The 19637-nt window shown below is 37.4% G+C and overlaps 3 protein-coding genes across 4 annotated transcripts in view; all 3 read right to left on the reverse strand.

Annotated features, from left to right (window-relative positions):
- Nucleotides 1–866: 866 nt before the first annotated feature.
- LOC134844399 (anamorsin homolog) lies at nt 867–1790 on the reverse strand. Its single transcript, XM_063861057.1, has one exon. It carries the CDS (start codon nt 1771–1773, stop codon nt 988–990), a length of 786 nt encoding a protein of 261 aa, XP_063717127.1. The 5' UTR covers nt 1774–1790; the 3' UTR covers nt 867–987.
- A 96-nt stretch (nt 1791–1886) lies between these two features.
- LOC134843587 (nuclear pore glycoprotein p62-like) lies at nt 1887–14674 on the reverse strand. Its single transcript, XM_063859733.1, has 3 exons — nt 14665–14674; nt 3579–3655; nt 1887–3421 (listed from the first exon to the last, which is right to left on the reverse strand). The coding sequence occupies exons 2-3, from the start codon at nt 3640–3642 to the stop codon at nt 2127–2129; spliced, it is 1359 nt and encodes a 452-aa protein (XP_063715803.1). The 5' UTR covers nt 3643–3655; nt 14665–14674; the 3' UTR covers nt 1887–2126.
- Nucleotides 6071–19637, reverse strand: part of LOC134843585 (E3 SUMO-protein ligase PIAS2-like) — a 142807-nt gene continuing 129240 nt past the window's right edge. The window contains exons 2-12 of one of the 2 annotated variants that reach the window (XM_063859729.1): nt 15699–15744; nt 14807–14973; nt 10924–10944; nt 10029–10315; nt 9672–9919; nt 9056–9293; nt 8625–8793; nt 8480–8545; nt 7232–7855; nt 6761–7082; nt 6071–6562 (exon numbers count right to left, since the gene is read on the reverse strand). In XM_063859729.1, the coding sequence (XP_063715799.1) occupies nt 6347–6562; nt 6761–7082; nt 7232–7855; nt 8480–8545; nt 8625–8793; nt 9056–9293; nt 9672–9919; nt 10029–10315; nt 10924–10944; nt 14807–14973; nt 15699–15734 (2394 nt within the window). In that variant the 5' untranslated portion in view covers nt 15735–15744 and the 3' untranslated portion in view covers nt 6071–6346. The remainder of the gene's footprint in view (nt 6563–6760; nt 7083–7231; nt 7856–8479; nt 8546–8624; nt 8794–9055; nt 9294–9671; nt 9920–10028; nt 10316–10923; nt 10945–14806; nt 14974–15698; nt 15745–19637) is intronic. The other variant, XM_063859730.1, reaches the window with a different exon arrangement.

Below are 19637 nucleotides of genomic sequence, written 5' to 3' on the forward strand. Positions count from 1 at the left end.
ATTTCTGACCCTAAATGACCCAATGTCATATTTAACTAAAGATACTCGATTGCTTTACTCGCTCTAAATTAGGCTAAAATTCAAAAATTTTAAAGTCAAAAAGGTTTTCCTCACACAGGCGAAGCTAGAAAACGACAAAAGGCAGCTATAAAATTTCCGATTTGTCGGATTCAAACCTGCGACATCGAGATTAGGAGTCTTACATTCTCGCATCTGCGTCACGGGCCCTTTAAACCTGACAGACACTAGCCACCAATGATGCAGCTATAGATGCTAATAAAACAAAAGCACTAAATGCGACCAGATAAAAATTAAGCTAGCGCTAAGTCTCGCGTTGAAATTCCGACCAGTAGATTAGGAGTCGCACTTTCTTCCATCTGTTCCACGATCGCTAAACGACCGAAACACTAGTCACAAAGAAAGTAGATAACAGATGCTATGAAATTTCCAAGGCTACAGATCGTGATTATAGCTAGAAAGTCACCAAATGAGCACTTTCATTCGCAAGTCAAGTTAGAAAAAAAGTCGAGTCAAACTACTACACTTCGCTCGCTAATGTAAACACTGGAACAATTGTTTTAAAAATTTTTGATGCCGTCGTTCGAATCACGACTGAAAAGGCTTTCATGATATATCACTCGATTCATTCCCAGAATTATTTTTGGTACTTAATTTTGCTTGGAAAAAAAAAACTAAAACTTACTCGAATACAAAGTTCCTTTTCAATGATTGAACAAACATGATAGAGTAGTTATTTTACATTTCATGATAGAATTTCACAGGAAAAAAAACCGTCAACATTATCGAGGCAGTGATAAAATGGATCAACATGCAACTAGCTTCTTAAACGCGTAAAACTATGCCTGTTGGTAAAAATATATATATTGTTACAATTGTTACGAAACATCAATCTTTCAGTTCTGTTCTACCCTATCATAATATCCAGAATAGCACTTCTTACAAACGAAAGCGAAGGAGTCAATCATTTTACGAAGTGTCTAGCTTGACAGTTTCGCCTGGCTTAAACGGAGGCATTCCCAAGTAAGGACAGGAGCTACAGCGGAATGCGTCTCCCAAGTAACAGGAACCACAACTACTTTTCACAGGTGGCGCATCTTTTCCCGCCAATTCCTCTGCCAGTCCACAAGTGCAGTTTTTACATGCCTTCTTTTTACCTGATTTGGGCCCACATTCTGCTTTGAGTGAATCAGCAGTCGGTCGGCTAAGATCTTTTTCGGTCAAAAGAGCATCGGTATCAATCAAATCATCGTCATCGTCCATGTTTAGTTTCCACACCTTTGCACTCCCGGTTGAGTTGCTGGCCGATTTTGAGCCAAAAGTCAATTTCTGCGAAGCACCAGTTGAGAACTTTTTGCTTGCTTTCAAAACCTTGATTCCGTTAACTGTCTCGAAATCACTGCCGCATGAGAGTCCAGATAGCCTGACAGTCTTCGATATGCTTTCATGCGAAGCATCATCAGGAGCAGCCGCAATCAAAGAGCCTTCAGATTTCATAGTTTTAGAGCAAAATTCAAGAATCGGCTCGCTTAATTCAATTGAATCGGTTAAAATCACAATTTCAAAAGAGTTCGCAGCTCTAGTTGATGTCTCGATTTGCTGGCATTGCTCGAAAGCTATGTTAGAGACTTTGGGGAATTTTGATTTGATTTCCTGCATGAACCCTTGCAGTTGTTCCGGGGATTCAGTGTTCCAAAGAGTTAAGATGGAGGTGAAGTTCTCAGGGAGACAATCCAGAAGCAAACCAACTGTCATTGTCGCAAAATTACAATTTATCTGAAAATTTGGACCACGATCATTTAGAAAGATCGATAATAATAACAGCCTGATCGCTAAGATTTTAGTCGAAACTCTTATTGAAAACAGTCTTAAAGTTTCGAATCGTAAATTAAAGAACGCCACTTTAGAGAAAACAATCATACAAAATGATCACATGGAAGCTATCAGCAGAGCAGTTACGTCAAATTTGCTCCAGCAAAACACTGCTATCAACATCAAAAACTTGGAATCAACTCAAAGTTTATCAGTTTTTATTGTTTTAGCTATTTACTTCTACTTTAAACGTCTTTAAAGCTTCTTGTTTGAAATTCGAACAACGCTGAAAAAAATCAATTGGTTACTTTGGGAATTTGGATCTGGTCAATTTGTTTTCCCAAATTCTCTATGTTTTGATCCGCCCAGTTCAATGAATCCACGTGTGCATTCAAAATACGTTCCAATTGGCCGAATGGCGAGGCAACCGAACTTTCGTCGTTCTGTGATGATACATTTATGCGTTCAATAACTTCTCTCAAGTCTTGCGTCATTTGCTTCAACTGAGAATCAATACTTTCAGCTGTAGCAAAAACATCTCGTCTTTGCTCATCAGCCGCGTCTTGAGGCTGACTTAACGCACTGTTTGTTAATGAACCTTCCAAGTTATTAATGAACTCTTCAAGATCTTTTTGCTGGGTTCCAATAAAATCCAAGTCCTGGTCTAACTTGTCCTGATTGACCTTTATCTTGCCCATTTCTTCATTTAAAGCTGTGATTCGATCTCCGTTCTCAAGTACAAGACGGTCCCAAGCGTTGATCTGTGTTGCCTGGGCTAAAAATTGACGTTCCAAATCATCTAAATCATCGTTCCACTTGCTGACATTTTCTTCTAGCTGTTTAAACGTAACTTCTTTGCCAGATGTTTGTTGAGCAGCTGCCGATCCTCCCAATATACTAGTTGTGACTGTCGGTTGTATGGACACAGAAGTTGCACTAGAAGCTGCAGATGATTTCAAGCCCAAATTCAAACCAGTAGCCGAGACCCCAGTCGTCGAAAACAGACTAGAGACACCCGTTGATGTTGGGGCAGTCGAAGTTGACGCCAACACGTTTAGAGACAAACCAGTTGCTGAAGTTGCACTTGTTTTTGGAATCCCGAATGAGAAATTTGACTGCGTCCCAGCCTGCGTTGCCGCAGAAGTCGCAGCCACTCCACTTGACATTCCAAAAAGGCTCCCAACATTTGGCTGATTAGCTGCTGTTGTTGAAGAAAAAGAAGGCAAAACGCTGGCCGTTGGCACTGAATTAGTCGTGGCGCCTCCGAGGATTCCAGAAAGCACTGGAGTCGAGGTTGCAGTGGGTTTCTGTTGGCCACTAAGCTGTAGACCTAGTCCAGGAGCCGAAGCTGTAGCTGCTGGGTTCGAAGTACCAAATAAGCCACCTTTATTCAGTCCAGCGCCAGAAAACAAACCACCAGCTGGCGCAGATGATGCTGGCGGCTGTCCGGTTAGCGAAAAGCCCCCAGTCGGGCCTGTGGCAGCGGGTTTCGAGAAAAGAGATCCAGCTGCTTGTCCTGCAGAAGCAGTCTGTGTGCCAAAAAGTCCACCAGCAGGGGTCGCAGAGGAAGTACTACCAAAAAGTCCTCCAGCTTAAAATAACGAATTCTTTGGATTATCTACGTCTAATATATTAGGTATTAACTTAATGAAATCAGTATACTATGGGTGCATTGGGTTTTTAAAATTAATCTTTTGTTGGCTTAGGGCATTATGAGGCTCAGAAAAACAAAGATTGAATACACTCACCAGAACTAGTTCCAAACAATCCAAGCGGCTTTTGCGCATTTTGATTCGGTTGACCTCCAAACATCCTTTCAAAATCTGAAAATTAATCCCGACATCCAACTAGCACTATGCAAAAGCATCTCCGCAGAACGAACAATACTGCTCGTATCAGAGCGAAGCAATGTTCTGAATAAAGCTTAAAGTTGATTTTTTGGCTTTTTTTCCTTTCCCCCCACCTGCAATTTTTTACAAGTAAAATTACTGTTCCCACCAACCGATTAACAAGAAAATTGGCATGCGGGGGGAAGGAAAAAGAGCCGATTTTTTCGTAAAAATTGATAAGATTTCGAAAAGATTCAAAATTTTAGATTTTCTTTTTAACCCCCAGACGCTATGTGAAGTAAAAAAGCATATATATTGAGTCCGGTAACGCATTAAAAAGAGCAAATAGCAGCATCAATTCCATTTAGAACAATTTAATTAGCCGTTTACGCTTTAACGCCGAATATATCGCGCATTGATTATCCCAAATAGGCACATTTCAATCCGTCATATCTTTACGATACATAGCCAACAGACAATTGGAATTAAATCAACGATCAAAAGAAACAGAAAAAACTTGTTTTTTGACAAAACCTCAAGATTAAAGTTTCAAATTATAGCCAACAGATAGTTGTAAATAGCCAATGAGCGCAAATAAACAGGAAAAAACAGACCTGTTTTTTGAAGAAAAAAAAATTTGAAAAAAAAAATTCGAATTTCAAAAAAAAACATTTGCCCTTAAAGCTCTTTGAAATTTATGAACAATTTATGGAAATGCGTGTTTGATAAAATTAACCCAATTTGAGAATACTGGATCAATAAGTAAATTTTTATTTCGAAGGGAAATTAAAAAAATTAATTTCCACTTTCGAAACTAGATGTCGATCACGTTTTTCGAGAGCTTCACATTTTTTCGGTTCGATAGTTGACTTTGCCTTCCTTTTAACAAATGAAATGAACTGAACATAAAAAGCAATCGACAGTCAAACCCCGAAAAATCAAATTTGAGCGTGACCAAACTTCAAGACTTTTCCTGAAAAAAAAATCATCACGATTTATATAAGACTCGCCACTAAACTCATCGACTCTCAAAACATGTATGGCCTCAAAGTTTTTTTGGAATTCCAAAACAATTTATGATTAACTTTGTTTGATGAAAAACCCATTTTGAAAAAACTGGATCAATACTAAGTTTTTTATTCCGCTAGGAAACTGAAAAATTAAAATTACTTTCGAAACTATAGATCGATCACGTTTTTCGTGACCTTTACAAGTTTATTGTTCGAAAATCAAAATCAGAGCGTGACCAAGTTTCAAAAGTTTTCCTGGAAAAAAAAATCATCACGACTTATATAAGTCTTCAGTACTTTCATCGACTCTCTAAAACATGCATGACCTCAAAGCTCTTTGAGCGCAAAGAAACAGGAAAAAACAGACCTGTTTTTTGAAGAAAAAAAAATTTTGAAAAAAAAGATTCGAATTTCAAAAAAAAACATATGCCCTTAAAGCTCTTTGAAATTTATGAACAATTTATGGAAATGCGTGTTTGATAAAATTAACCCAATTTGAGAATACTGGATCAATAAGTAAATTTTTATTTCGAAGGGAAATTAAAAAAATTAATTTCCACTTTCGAAACTAGATGTCGATCACGTTTTTCGAGAGCTTCACATTTTTGCGGTTCGATAGTTGACTTTGCCTTCCTTTTAACAAATGAAATGAACTGAACATAAAAAGCAACCGACAGTCAAACCCCGAAAAATCAAATTTGAGCGTGACCAAACTTCAAGACTTTTCCTGAAAAAAAAATCATCACGATTTATATAAGACTCGCCAGTAAACTCATCGACTCTCAAAACATGTATAGCCTCAAAGTTTTTTGGAATTCCAAAACAATTTATGATTAACTTTGTTTGATGAAAAACCCATTTTGAAAAAACTGGATCAATACCAAGTTTTTTATTCCGCTAGGAAACTGAAAAATTAAAACAAGTTTATTGTTCGAAAATCAAAATCAGAGCGTGACCAAGTTTCAAAAGTTTTCCTGGAAAAAACAAAAAATCATCACGACTTATATAAGTCTTCAGTACTTTCATCGACTCTCAAAAACATGCATGACCTCAAAGCTCTTTGAGCTTGTGATTGAATTTTTTTTATGAAAAAAAAAATTGTGATTGACTTTTTTCTGATGAAAAACCCATTTTGAAAAAACTGGATCAATAAGTAAGTTTTTCCTGAAAAAAATCTTCACAAGCTATTTAACAGTATTTCCTACGTTCATTATGATCCTGGGTAAAATATCTTTTTAAATTTGAGCTCAGGAGATCCTTACCTCTCAGACGATTTAAAAATCCCGTTAAAAATGGCTGGCAAAAAAGTCGAAATTTGTCTGGAGGAAGAAACACCGCGAGCACAAATATACCTTGAGAGTCGGAACAATAACAATCGTTTTAATTGAAAAATAGGTAATCTTCAACAAGACTATAATTAACGAATAAAAATCCAATCAAGTCTATTATACCACGACTCCAAACTATATCGACTTAATACCGTATTCCAACATAACTACATCCCGTATTTTCACATCATTTTAGAGTTCAAATTTAGTCTGTAGAAAATAAAGTTATTGCATCTTCAAATAGGCTAACTTGGAGTAAAACAGAAAACTAGCTCATCAAAAAATTCAACACATCAATTGAACATCAATCGAGTCAATGTAAACACAAGTCCATTATTGCATTCATGTCTCATTCTAATTCTATGATGTTGAACTCTTTCGGTCTCATTGGAGGAGGGGGGAAGTAAGGGTTGCTCTGGACTGTCTCGTACGACTCGTTCGGTGCTCCCGGTCTTGCCGGGGGAGGAGGAATTGCCGTTGATCCCATTGCCGAGTAGGTATCTCTGTGCTGTAACTGCTGTTGCGGATGATTCATCAAACCTCTACGGGGATCGAATCCATATGACTGAAGAAAAAACAACTAGTCAACTTACGCTAGAAAAAATTGCTAGCCAATAGACCTGTCCAACACAAACTTGTTCGTAAAAATGACGGAAATTGCTATGGAATCACAGCGAGCCCCATATAGATAAACTTAAATGGAATGTATCGGGAACGCTGTTATTGAACTCTACTAATACTTTGACTAGGAGATATATCTCACAGTGTAAGGATTGAAAGAGGGTGCATTTGGGTTAAGTTTGGGTCTCCCGTATGAGTCCACAGAGTGTCCGGCTGGCGAGTTAGTAGCTGGCATTGCGTCGTTCAAAAAAGTCGGCATCAAGGGGTGGTTGTTTGGCCCAGCCGACGATCCTATTCCTCGATTTGACGATCCAACACCTATTGCCATATGTGGGTTCACAAGTGGAGGATTGAGAAATGCGCGAGACTGGGAGTTCGAGTGAGGGTTAGAAACTATCTTTGAGTAGGGCTCCTCCTCTCCGTATCCCGCATACCTTGCAGCTGAGTTCATCTGAGTCATCGATCTAAGCAAACGAACATTCAAAAAATGTATATTAAAAAAACGTCGCTTCGCCAGTCCATTCAAAATATCAACAGCAAGTTATGCGTATTTTGGTGGTTTCGTTATCATGCGCCACTTAAAATAATTTTTCTGAAATATTTCAACGATTACCTTTTCCGTGTTTCGGGAAAATGTCGATCTGTATTGGATTGCGGATGGGCTGAACTGCTTCTTAATGCTTCGCTAGTCGCCACAAGAGGCGGCGAGGGAAAAGGAGAATTGTTTTTTGGATTATGCATTCCACCACCACTGTTTGGGTTGCTATCCGCTGGCGAAGCCGATGAAAGTGAAATAGCAGAAACGGGCCTTGCAGGCGGAATTTGTTTTGCCAGGGGTTCGTCATCCTCTGAATCTGAACAGAGATCAACAACTTCCGGAGGTTCTGCATGTTCTTCCTCCTGTGGCGTGGTCGCTGAGCTCTCAGTATTCTTACTGTTACAAGTCTCTTTCGGGTCAGTAACGGAAGGAGCTTTTGAAACATTAATGCTCGTCTTTTTCTGCGGTTCAACTGGAGTGCAATTGTTTCTTGAGTGTCCGGGCGAGTCCTCGACTTTGACTGGAGATGTGAGATCGGTGCCTGGAGCAGGCGTCATCGAAACAGTTTTGGAACTTTGAGGGGTCCCAATAGTCTGAAACTGTCGTTTGTCTCCGTCAATTGGCTCCCAGGAACCATTGTCATAACAGTAAATTTCTGTGCACTCGTAGGTAGAAGAGTCCAAAACTTCGAGAAAATACCTTAAAAATAACTAATAAACGAACCGAAAACAAAATGATGTCAAGACTGCCCGTAAACCAGGGCAAAACCCGGAATTTTCTGACAGTCTTTTAATTGATCTCCAATATTCTTTGCCAAAGAAAACAATTTGAGGTAAAGAAATAAACATCCAAACAAGGATAGCCGGTTGATGTTCAAGTAGCCAGATATTTTTTTTTGCAATTGTAATGTTTTTTTTTGTTCATTCGATGGTAAGAGTAGAATTCGCATATTGACAACGATTTTAATCAAAAAGTTTACTGAAAAACAAAATGAAAAAAAAGTGCAAAAAACTAAGATTCTACGTCTTATTTGCGGGTAAGAAGCCTGCTCGCTCGCTTTATTCCCTCTAAATTAGACCAAAAATTTTATACTGGTTTTTCACAGCACTGCAGAGATTTTTGGAAAACTTTCAATAGGGTTCAAATCGCGACTGCAAGTGCTTTATTATGATATCACTCGACCCCTTCCAATTCTTATTTGTGGTACCCAATTTTGCGTGGAAAACAAAAACACCAGAATACAAAGTTCGTCCCCAGCTTCAGCGGTTGGAACACAATAAAGATAATGTATAGATTTGCAGGCAAAAGAATGCATCAACATACCCATCCAGCATTAGTTCAGAAAACGGTGCTTCTTTTCCACAAACGGGACATTGCCAAGCAGGTCGCCTGAAATGTAGAAAATATGAGTCACCTTCATCTTCAACACGAAAAAAAACGAGTACGTTTCAAACAAAAATCAGTGTACTTTTCATTCATCTTGACGTAAAATTGTGCATCGAAGCACTGCACGTGTGAGCACTGTTTGCTCCTCACTGGCATCGTCATTCTACACACTCCCAGAGGACAGTTGAGAGATGCCCTTAGAGTGGTCATTGCAATTTCACTGTCAGGGTCTATCTTCAACTTGTCCTTGACTGAAAACGGACAAACGCGCATGAAAGTAGATCTCCAAGGAAATACAAAGAGAAAAATGAACAAGACTGTGTAACCTTCCAGATGATTAACAACTCATTTTTCATTTCTGTTTTGGATTCCACTGCTAACATTGTGAGTGCGTGATCGACCACACTCTTGCTTAGTAATAGACCTATTTTTCGCATATAGTTTTGGACTTTATCTTACTTGTACAATTTCACAGAGATTATCATACAAAAAATGCATAACTGAGAAGCTTACTGAGAGCTCTTGTATGATCCGCACTTCTCGGTCCCTTGGCCTTCAGTCGCTTCAGCAACTCAGCCGAGTCGTTCTCCTTAACCAGAAACACAGAGCAAACCCAAGTTCTCGCGAACTCTGTCGTCCACTGGATCTGTACGTGGTTCACTTGGTGGTCAAACTTGATGAACTTAGTGACGTTCAGGGGCTTTGGGCTCCTCTTTGGAGGCTGACCTGCTTTGCTCTGTGGCAACACCGGCTGGAAAAAGGATCTTTCATGCAAAATCAGTTGAACAGGTGAAAATCCGATGCAAGTTCACTTGCTCGTTGACGTTTTTAAGATCTCCATTTCATGTCCAGAAATTGACAATTGCACAGCGACAAAAAAAATTAAAATCCATAAATTTAAGAAAATACTGAAATGTGGAGAAACGCCAGATATTTAACTTAATTGGAAACTTTAGTTTGAAAAAAGATACAAGCAAACTATTTTTTATTTTCATAAATTCTAATTCCTGAAAAAAAGAGTTGGTGGAAGAGAAACAAGCGTTTAAATTGCATACAAAATATTAGAATCGAACAACTCCTATTTTGGTAGCAACATACGATTAATGTCTTCGAGCACTTCGAAACTTACTGGTAGGTCCACTGCTTTTCCATTGACTCTCACATTAATGTAGGGCGGGTAGTTGTCCAATTGCGCACACGAAGTTTCCATCAGACAAAATCGCATCTGCACCTGCACTTGGTGCGTCTTATCCACTATGGACCCATTCTGTCCATGGACATTCACCCGAGGCGACTTCTGGATCTGGTCCAGATGATGCGCTGACAGCGTGAAGTTGAAGTATGCGTCTTGATATGTGGAGTTGACGTTGTGTGGGGCTAAATAGCGTTAAAAATGCAAACTCAGTGCAGATTTCAATATCGATGCCATTTCCCAAAGCTGGTGCTTTCTGAGAAACGCTCAACATTGATGACATTGAACACTCACTTAGACATAGAGGTTTGAAAATGGTGTCCATCAGGTCGAAAAAAGGGATGACCTTGAACTTGACATCTGGATGTTCTGCGCCAGGTGGTGGCACTGTCATTTGATGTGACTGAGGTGGAGCAGGCTGCCGTTTCAAGTTCGTAGACTGGAACTGGCTCGAATTCATGTGGTCTGGTGGTCGGTATGATGCAGTTGGTGGTTTGGGTATCTGGATATTGGCTAAATTGTGCGCATTTCTGTTGTTCTCTGGTCGAGAGGGCGGAGCAGGCATCGGATGATTCGGGAAGCTAAACCATATAAGACATAGCCAACAGACAAATGGAAAAGTGCCAATAAACTCAAGGAGACCACAGCAAAATGACTCATCTCCCCAGTTTCAAAAGATATATCACATAAAAGACCTTTCAACTGTCAGAACCTTCCATGATTGACACTTTTTTGCAAAAGTTAATCCATATTGAAAAAACTAGATCCATAGGCAAATTATTTATTCTGCTAGGAATTCAAAAAATTGGAATTTTTTTTTTATGAAACGAAAAGTAATTCACGCTTTAACGCCATTTGAACTTTCGTAATTGGAGTGCGGCAATTAGTCTCCGTCCAGCAAAAGAATTTGTCTTGAACTTACAAAAAAATTTAAGTCAATCCGGGAAAAAACTCGAGCGTGAACAAATTTAAGCACTTCCTGAAAACAACCGACCTAATAAAAGTGTCTTCACATCGTTCATTGACTTTTAATAAGGGTTTTTTGGCTTGATTTAGCACTTTAAAACAACCACAAAAAATCACAAACAATCAGCACAAAAAGCGAAAAAAATCAGGATGGAGAATAATTTTTGGACAGAATAAATACTGAAGAAAAGAACACTAATACATCCCTGTATCAAATACTGACCTTGTTTGTCGGTTCGCATAACTAAAATATGAATACATCGTAGTTGTAATTCAATTCAGACAGAGCAATAAGAAACCAAATAAAACAATCATTAGCTGCTGCCAAGTCAAATATTGGGCGCAAAAGATATACTGACATTAAATCATACTACTAGCTTGACATATCAAATGCAAAATCAAAGGTTTCCTCGAAAACGCAGTCATTCTTACTGTCGATTATTTCAGCTCAACATTTCAGGTCTGACAAAAACTTTCAAGTAAAACCTCAGAATCGTTTTTAAAATCTTGATTAATATGCTTTATCCCATAACGAAACTGAGAAAAATGCTCTTCACCAACAGCATGATTCTTCAGCTTCTACCACACTGAATTGATAGACGTGATCTCTCGGTACAACTTGAGAGAAATTTGAAAACTTGTAAAAGGGTACAAACCCCAAAAAAGAAAACAAATAAAAGAAGTCGTAACGCAACTCAACAAAAAACCTCAAATTAAACTAAGCGAAAAACAGTGAAACAATTTACACAATCCGAGCTTCATTCACAAGACATAAAGACACACAGGTATTGAAAATTAAACAGTGTTTAATTTGCCTATTTTTTTTTAGTCTAAACTCGCAATTTTTTTAATCATTTAGTAGCAAGAAGCTATATTCTAAAAAGACGAAAACCCCAAAATTTTCGGTATACTATTACAATGAATGGCCAAAATTCTAAAGAAGCCTTGTTGATTCTTTAATTGATAAAAACTAACAAAGTTCCTGAAAACCTGTCATCTTATCATCAATTGGCTAACCTACGTTCGTTTTATAAGCAAGATTTTAAAAATTCTCATACTGTATTTAAACGACAATGCAGAAACCGACATTACGAGGGGCGGATTGAAACAAAAACTGGCAAAAACATTGAAATATTTATCATAACAAAAACGAAATTAACCTAAATTGAATCTTGAATTTTAGCGACACAAATCAGTCAATAACTTTGTATTTTTTAGTTTCTACTGTGAAAGTAAATTAGCGCCAAATTGAGAGTCGATTCTCTTTCATAATGGAACGGAGGCAGGTTTTTAGGATTTTTCATGCTAGAAAAAACGCTCAACAGAACAGTTCGTCTCGGCGAGGATAGCATTGATGCTGAGCAAGAACTAGCATTGATGCTTTGTGATACTCTCAGGGCAGCTGTGAAGATTTCTCGCGTATCATTGAACAAGGGGAAGAGCCACATGTAATTTCAAGCTTGCAACTCGCTGTGTAAACCACTATTTACCTAATTTTTCGAGGCTAACACTGCCTTCATTATCAGGTGATTTTTTAAAGAGTTGGTGCCACCTGTGGATGTGGTCCACCGACCGTGGTAGTTCAAGAAAAGGGCTTAAAGTGCACTGCTGGTATTTTTGGTTGCCTCAAGCAGGTGTTTCAGTCACCAGGGAAAGTAGGAACTCTGACCTTATCGTGCCAGACGAATAAGCATTCGCATGCATAAGCAGTCGCATGCATAGCATGTCGTCTATTGTAATTTCAACGAAAAGCTAGAGCTGGATCAAACTAAGTACGGCATCATCTTGTTCGACATATCTGCATAGATTTTGCAGCAGGCTGCTGCTCCTTATGATTACCTAGACTCAAAATTAACAGATGCTGACCCAACACGTGATCATTACCCGGGCTCTAAATTGCAGATGAGCCTTTTTTGTGATACCTGAGTTTCCGCGGGAAAAAAAAATTAGCACACAACCGAAACCAAACCTTGATTGCATAATTAAAATTTCATTATCCGAGAAAAATGAAACGAAAAAAATTCGTGATGAAAATAGTCGGCTAAAAACATAAATCAAAGGATAGCCGGTTACTGTGCAAGTAGCACAGAATGTTCCGACCATAATCTTAAGCACAGAGGCGAAGCGAAGCTTCTCATCACTTGGGTTTCCACAAAAATAGCATTGCAAGCTACCAGACAGGAAGGAAAAGGAGAGCCACTAAGTCCAGAGAAAACAGAAAAATTTTCGAAGCAACCACAATTAAAACAAACCAAAACGTGGTCTGGAATGATGTTTTATTTCTGGAAAACACGTCCAGACACACATTCGACGGCATTTAATGAAAATTATTTTTTGGAATCAACAAATTGGAATCACTAATGGACAAACTTTGCAGAACCAAAGAGCGTTTTCTTGCAGGGAGCTCTAGAAGCACAAAATTCTTGTACAAGGTCTGTTAAGCGACCAATTTTCACCTGCCACTCTGCTTTTGTTAGACGCCTCTGAGCCACTTTCATCACCGAACTAAAATCTTTTCTTTACGAACAGTTTTCGCTATGGGACAATGCAAGAACATAGTGCTTTCATTGCTTTGCAAAGGCGGATTCTGAAGACTAAGAATTGAAAGATAACTTCAACTCTCTTCCAAGTCCCTCGAAGCCAATCGTTGCATTTTGTCTCCAAAAAGCAAAAAAGAAAGACATTACTACCTCCTCGACTGTAGAGCACATTACAGAAAAGTGATCACAGATTTTTATTATCAGTGAAAACATCGTTGATACATCGTTTAGCTGCTGAACACGAAATTCGATCAAGTCCATGTAAAACGAAAATGAGTTGGAAAACACACCACCATCTGTTTATAAAGACCGTCATAATGAATATTGAAATCACCAGAAAAAAAGTCGAAACGAGAGATAATACATAAATGAAACAAGGATAGCCGGTTACTGTGCAAGTTTAGTTCTACACTGAATTTTCAAGTTTTTGATTCCCAAAATGGCTTTCAGTATCTCCAAAAACTAATTTTACACGAGTAAAACTAAAATTAATCATAAATAAGCTTTTGTAAACGGTTTAAAATAAGATGAAATCATCCATCCTTTTTCCTGACATTCAAATTGGTGGTCCTTATATATCTTTTATATTTTGGTTTGAAGTCAACTCTAAATGAGAAAACAATACTCAAAACCATCGAGAAGTTCTTTGTAGAGATCTAATATTACATAGTCGACAGTTGCCACATTGCAGGTTTCAGCTATTTAATCAGTCTTTCTTTTGTTTTCAATCACGCCTCAATAACAACTATCAGAATACCACTCTTTCGGGTCAGATTTTGCTTCTTCCCAGTCTCAACTGAAGTTGAGGCAGCCTTTAAATGCAAATGAGGGTTTGTAGCGAAACAATTCCAATTTTTGTAGCGATAAATGCGACTATTTGCAAGAAACGCCCTAGAAAGATGTAGATTGAAGAAACACCACTAGATTGTAGATTTCGGTTATAGCGCTTGCCTTATCCAAGAATTGATATATCAGATCATATACAATTTCGATATTATACAACTTTATCACAAAAATTAAGCAATAGTGACATTTTAAAAACTCTTTCAGCAAACTCGCAACGAGATTAGAGAAGCTAAAAAAGAAGCTCAAAAAACCAAAGGAGTTATTCTGATAGACTGTACCGAAAGTGTTTATTGTAAGTTTTTTACAGGAAAAAAAAGTTTTGTCTTGTACCTTATTCGATAACACACACCTTTACGAATCAAAGTAAACACACCTTATTAATCCATGGGAATCCATATCACTGTGGCATCACTGTTGATGATAACCAGATTCAAACGGTTTGGCAAATAACAAACGGAAATATTTTTATAGTTATTATTGATGTCTTACTATCAGTCTGATGATTACCATCGATAACATAGGCAGTAAATTTAAGGGTTGATTTAATCATACTGGCAGGTAGAGCAACAATTCGACAAATTTAATAAGGGTTCATTAGTTAGTACCTACGTGAAACGTTGCGTATCGAACGCTGCTTAAGGTATCTTTATCGTGGTTAGTTTCTATGCGACGAAATGTCGCGTTTTAAAAAGCTACCAATGGTCGCCTCACAATACTGACCATATCTTGTATAGCTCCATGATCTTCTTCTCCACATGAGTGGGCACTGGGTCTCTGATTAAATTGTAGATGCGGGAGAGTAACTCTGTCTTCTTCCCATTCCTCGACACCCCAGCTACTGTACACACTGTAACTAACTCACTCACTCTAAAGTTGTCTACGATAGCCTGAAACCAACAACAAAACCCTTTTTCGTGCTCACTTGCGAGCATTAGTAAAAAAAAATAAACCGTAACTCTACCTGAAACCAAACACGTAAGTATCATTATCTTATAATTTTTAGTGATATCCAGGGGGCGCATTTGGGGGGGGGGGGGGGAAGCGTTGGCTGACTATTTTGAGATATCCATATTTGGCAACGGACCCTAAAAATTTTCTAACAGCGCCTTTGGAGCCAATGTATACTAATTTTGAGGGGGGAGTGCGCGCCGAAAAACCGAGATTTTTTGGTCAATTTTTTTTCCAAAAAGAGGCTAAAAACGCCTTTTTTGGCCTGTTTTTTTTTCAGTGGAAAAAAGGTAGACAAAACTTTTTTTTAGAAAATCCTCCCCCCCCCCCCCCCGAGCAAATCCTAGATCCGCCCTGGTGATATCACAGCATTTAACACTTCGGTTCGCTTTTATAAAAAAAACTTGCGCAATGATCTTTTAGCTTTCGTTGGCACATTAGTTTCCTGTCAGCAAGTTAAATATCATTAGAACGAATAACTACCAACACGCGAACAAAACGGCCGAGTCAGATCTAGTTATAAGTTTCTAGTATTAAAATTGGGATATTCGTTACTATGTTCATAGAGAGGCCATGTGTGACCATAACATCATTCTTGGTGAGAGGGCTGGTATCATACTGGAGAATTTTAACTAGATCAGCTCTGTTTTAGCCAAATACAAACCTTCAAATCTGTCCGTATTGCATTGCTTCGTGACATTTCGAAATCTGAAATAACTAAGGATGAACACCATGCCCCTGCGGGCTTCTGTTGAATATCTATTTAATGTTAGAATCAGAGCAATTTAAGTGCATTAAAAGTGTCTCGCATTTATTGATAGTAGCGATTTTACGTTTGGTAATGCTTAATACTGAAGCTTTCTTCAGGTGTAATTTTTCCTATATTTTCTTAAGAAAGATGAGAAATTATAGTCTTTGCTGTCTTTGAAGATAGCTTTTACCCCCCCCCCCCTCAAAAAATCCTAGATCCGCCCCTAAACGATTATTGCCGTGGAATTTTCGACAATCAATTTTCGAATTGAAGTTGGAACAATCAATTCTTTGCCTTGGCACGAACAGATTGATTTGATTTTTGATACAAGCCAAAACTCCGCCAAAATTATCTTCTGAAAATTATTCTAAGTTACATTAAATTGAAGGTCGAGTTGAGGCAGCGCGGCCATGAGGACAGATTGTCGACTTTGAATCATCAAACGAAGCAAAAGAAAGATTTAACCCCAAACACGTGGAATTGAATGGAGGGATTGAATGATTTTTGGATACTGATTAATTTTCCACTTCACAAACAGAAAAGCAACACAATTTGTCCAAATTGGGAACTTTCAAGACCACAAATTTTTTTAAAATCACAAAAAAAGAATATTGTTAATTTTTAAAACAGAAACGAACTAATCATTCAGAAGCCTTTCCGAAAACTATTACCAAAACTATGGTTCGAAACTGAAAATGATAAAAAAAGACTATGGCTGAAAATTTAGCCACATATCGTACGTTTCATGTCCTTGACCAGAAACCAAGACCTTAACTTTGTATGTTCTTATTGTTACTACGTTTGTTACTTTATGTTCTTATTGAAACAGTACTACATAATTTCAAAATTTTTGCAGTCAGGCCAAAAACCAGGTTTGCACGAATTCACAAATATGTTATCACGCAAACCATCGAACCAAACAAAACAGGCAGGCAAGTTCAAACAATCTTCCCCTCAATTCTTGAACCAACAAAATCTGCTTTCACTTTTCAAATCCCTTGTCGATAAACCGCTTTATCTTTTCACGTCACCAAACACACCCCGCCCTAGTCGATCATGGGAGGTGATCTTGCAAGTTAACCTCCCTTGACAAGAGCGTTAACAATATGTCAAAGTAGGGGTTCATAGCCGCAACAATAATATCAAAAGAAGATTCCTAGAATCAAGCATCACATGCAACTAAGCTAATGAAATCATCGCATAAGATTGTTTGACCGAAGATAATCTTTTTGGCGCTAGATCCATATGGTTCTTTAAGTCAGATCTCTCCAGTTTTTAACGAGGGAGCGTTGGCGAAGTAACTAAGTTTCCGCCTCTCAACGGAAAACTTAGGGCCCACCATGATTTGTACTACCCGAAACATAAAAAAATGCTTATAAACCTTAACCAGTTCACAATACCGATTCAGCGTGAAGAGCCCATCAGCTCGTATGTTAGTCATTTCCCGTGTCGATAAATCGCCGTAATCTAGAGGTCCTTTATCTAAACAATGACCAAACTCTTTATCTATATCAGATATTTACACAAAACATGCATAATCAGCCCTAAACTCATTCTCAATTAGATTCTATTCAATATCAAAAAAAAAGCCGAGAACAAAGTATTAACCAAAACAAAAACTAACCTACTAAACAATCAATTTTGGATTTGAATTATGTTTTAAAATTGATCTTATACCAAAAAGATTGTGGGGAGAAGGACGTTCAGACATGCGAAAAATTCATTAACAAAACTTGGAAATCAAAATTTGATAAATTCACACGGCTGGGGTGTATCAAAACAGCCACCTATAACTTTATTCTTCCTAAAAACAAAGGCTCTCAACAGGCGACGCCAAGCTTCGCATTACTTGCGAGATAAAAAAAACATGCCAAAATGGAAAAGAAAAATCTATAAAACTTTATAAAAAATCTGCTTAAATGCCATAAATTTCATAAAACAAAAAACTTCCTAAATTCTTGAGCTTTTTAAAACTGAATTTTTTTGGGTTCAACTATACAATTACTAAACGCAAAAAATGGAAGGAAAAACCTGAAATTCGTTTAGAAAATACTCGGCTACAAATAAAAACAAAGATAGCCGGTTACTGTGCAAGTGGTACAGCATTTTCCGACCCGTCTAAAAAAAATACAGCAAAATACTCGAGTAAAACTAAGACTTTACGGCTTAAATCAGGGTATTGTAAGCTTTTAAGCTAATAAAATCAGCTATTGTAAATCCTGCTAGCTCGAAATTATACGAAAAGAAAAATTCAAATAGTTTTTTCACGACACTGGGAAAATTTGATGGACATTTTTTTATGTCAATCGAATTACGACTCAAAGGGCTTTCATATGATATATCACTCAACTCACTCCAATTATTTGTGATAGCTGATTTTTTTTGCCAAATGTTTTTGCAGAAAATGTTAAGGTTCCCAAAAAAGCGCTAACAACTAATTTTATTGGCTTAAAACTAAATTAACAGGGCTTAAATTAAGCATAAATAAGCTGTTCTAAGCCTGCTCTTTCGCTTTATTCGCTCGAAATTGAAACGAAAATCAACAATTTTAAACCAGTTTATCTCAACACTGAATACACAATTTCAAATCACGACTAAAAGGGCTCCAATTTGATAGACCACTCGACTCATTCCGATTATTATTCGTGGTACCTGATTTTGCGAAAAACAACAAGGAAAAAAGCTAAAACACACCCGAATACAAGCTTCCTCCACATTTGTTAAATGGAGGAAACAAAAAAACGCCCGAATACAAAATGTCTCCTCATTTTTTAAATGGTCCGAACAAAAAATCCCTTAAATTTAACTACAATTAATTATTTAATGTTTCGACTGTCACGAAGCTTTATCAGATAAAACTAATTAAATAATCACAGGCAATTCAATTTTGCTTATACGAAATGAACGATACGAAAATAAACGAAATCGACTAAAAAACGAAAACAAATTCTGAAACAAACAACCAAAGGACAGCAGCAAAAGCATCAATGAACAAGAATTTATTGGGCTTTCTTGCACTCCCCCTACCTTTGAATTTCAGTTTTGAAAAACTATTTCAACATTGTCACAATGCAGTGAAATTTTGCATGATGAACAACTTAATTATTGTGAACTCATTTTTTCGTCATACCGTACATCGTAACATCATGCAATCAGTCATAATAACACTTAGACAACTAAAAAAAATGAAGGAATGAAATGCGGGGAGAGTGGAAAAGAGTGAATGGTTGACTCTTTTGGATAAATATTTAAAGTTTCGAGTTTCAAAATAAAGGTATGTAAATTATGTTTACAAATAGATTTTTTAAATACACTTGAACAGGTCATGTCTGATTATTTAAGTTTCTTAATAAAAAAACTTATTCATGTTAGTTTAATTCTTTGTGGTTTGACTTTTGATTTCTAGTAAATTTATTTGCTAAAAGAAAGACAAAACCACTTGATTAACTGAGTTTCAAGTGGCGTGAAAAAAAGTGAGTGAAGTCTAGATAAAAAATTGATGTTAAATTTCAAAACTCACAGCGGACTGAAAAGAGGGCTCTTTATCCCCCCCCCCCCCCCCCCCACCTCTTATAAGCATCAATTTTATGGTGTAACGCGGGATTTTACAAGGTTAAACATGACGACCAAATATGTTTGTCTTGGCCTAATTAGTTCGCATGCCAATTTTTGTAATATTTCAATAATGTGAACAAAACTTCACTATTAAATTTTTGCAGGTGGGGGAAAAAGAGCCGAAAAGAATATCAATTGATACAACTTACTGAAACTGTGTTCATTTCATTTCTTATATCATCTAAAAGCTCTATTAATTTCATGAAACTTTCATGATTGATATTTCGACTGGATCAA

Source organism: Symsagittifera roscoffensis, chromosome 4 (assembly GCF_963678635.1).
Source record: "Symsagittifera roscoffensis chromosome 4, txSymRosc1.1, whole genome shotgun sequence".
NCBI classification, from domain to species: Eukaryota; Metazoa; Xenacoelomorpha; order Acoela; family Convolutidae; genus Symsagittifera; species Symsagittifera roscoffensis.

Excerpts from the sequence above, each read along its gene's own strand:
- LOC134843587 (XM_063859733.1), bottom strand. The coding sequence starts at position 3,642 with ATGTTTGGAGGTCAACCGAATCAAAATGCGCAAAAGCCGCTTGGATTG. Across the intron at positions 3,422-3,578 it reads ATTGTTTGGAACTAGTTCTG|CTGGAGGACTTTTTGGTAGT; the intron begins GTGAGTGTATTC and ends CGTTATTTTAAG.
- LOC134844399 (XM_063861057.1), bottom strand. The coding sequence starts at position 1,773 with ATGACAGTTGGTTTGCTTCTGGATTGTCTCCCTGAGAACTTCACCTCC.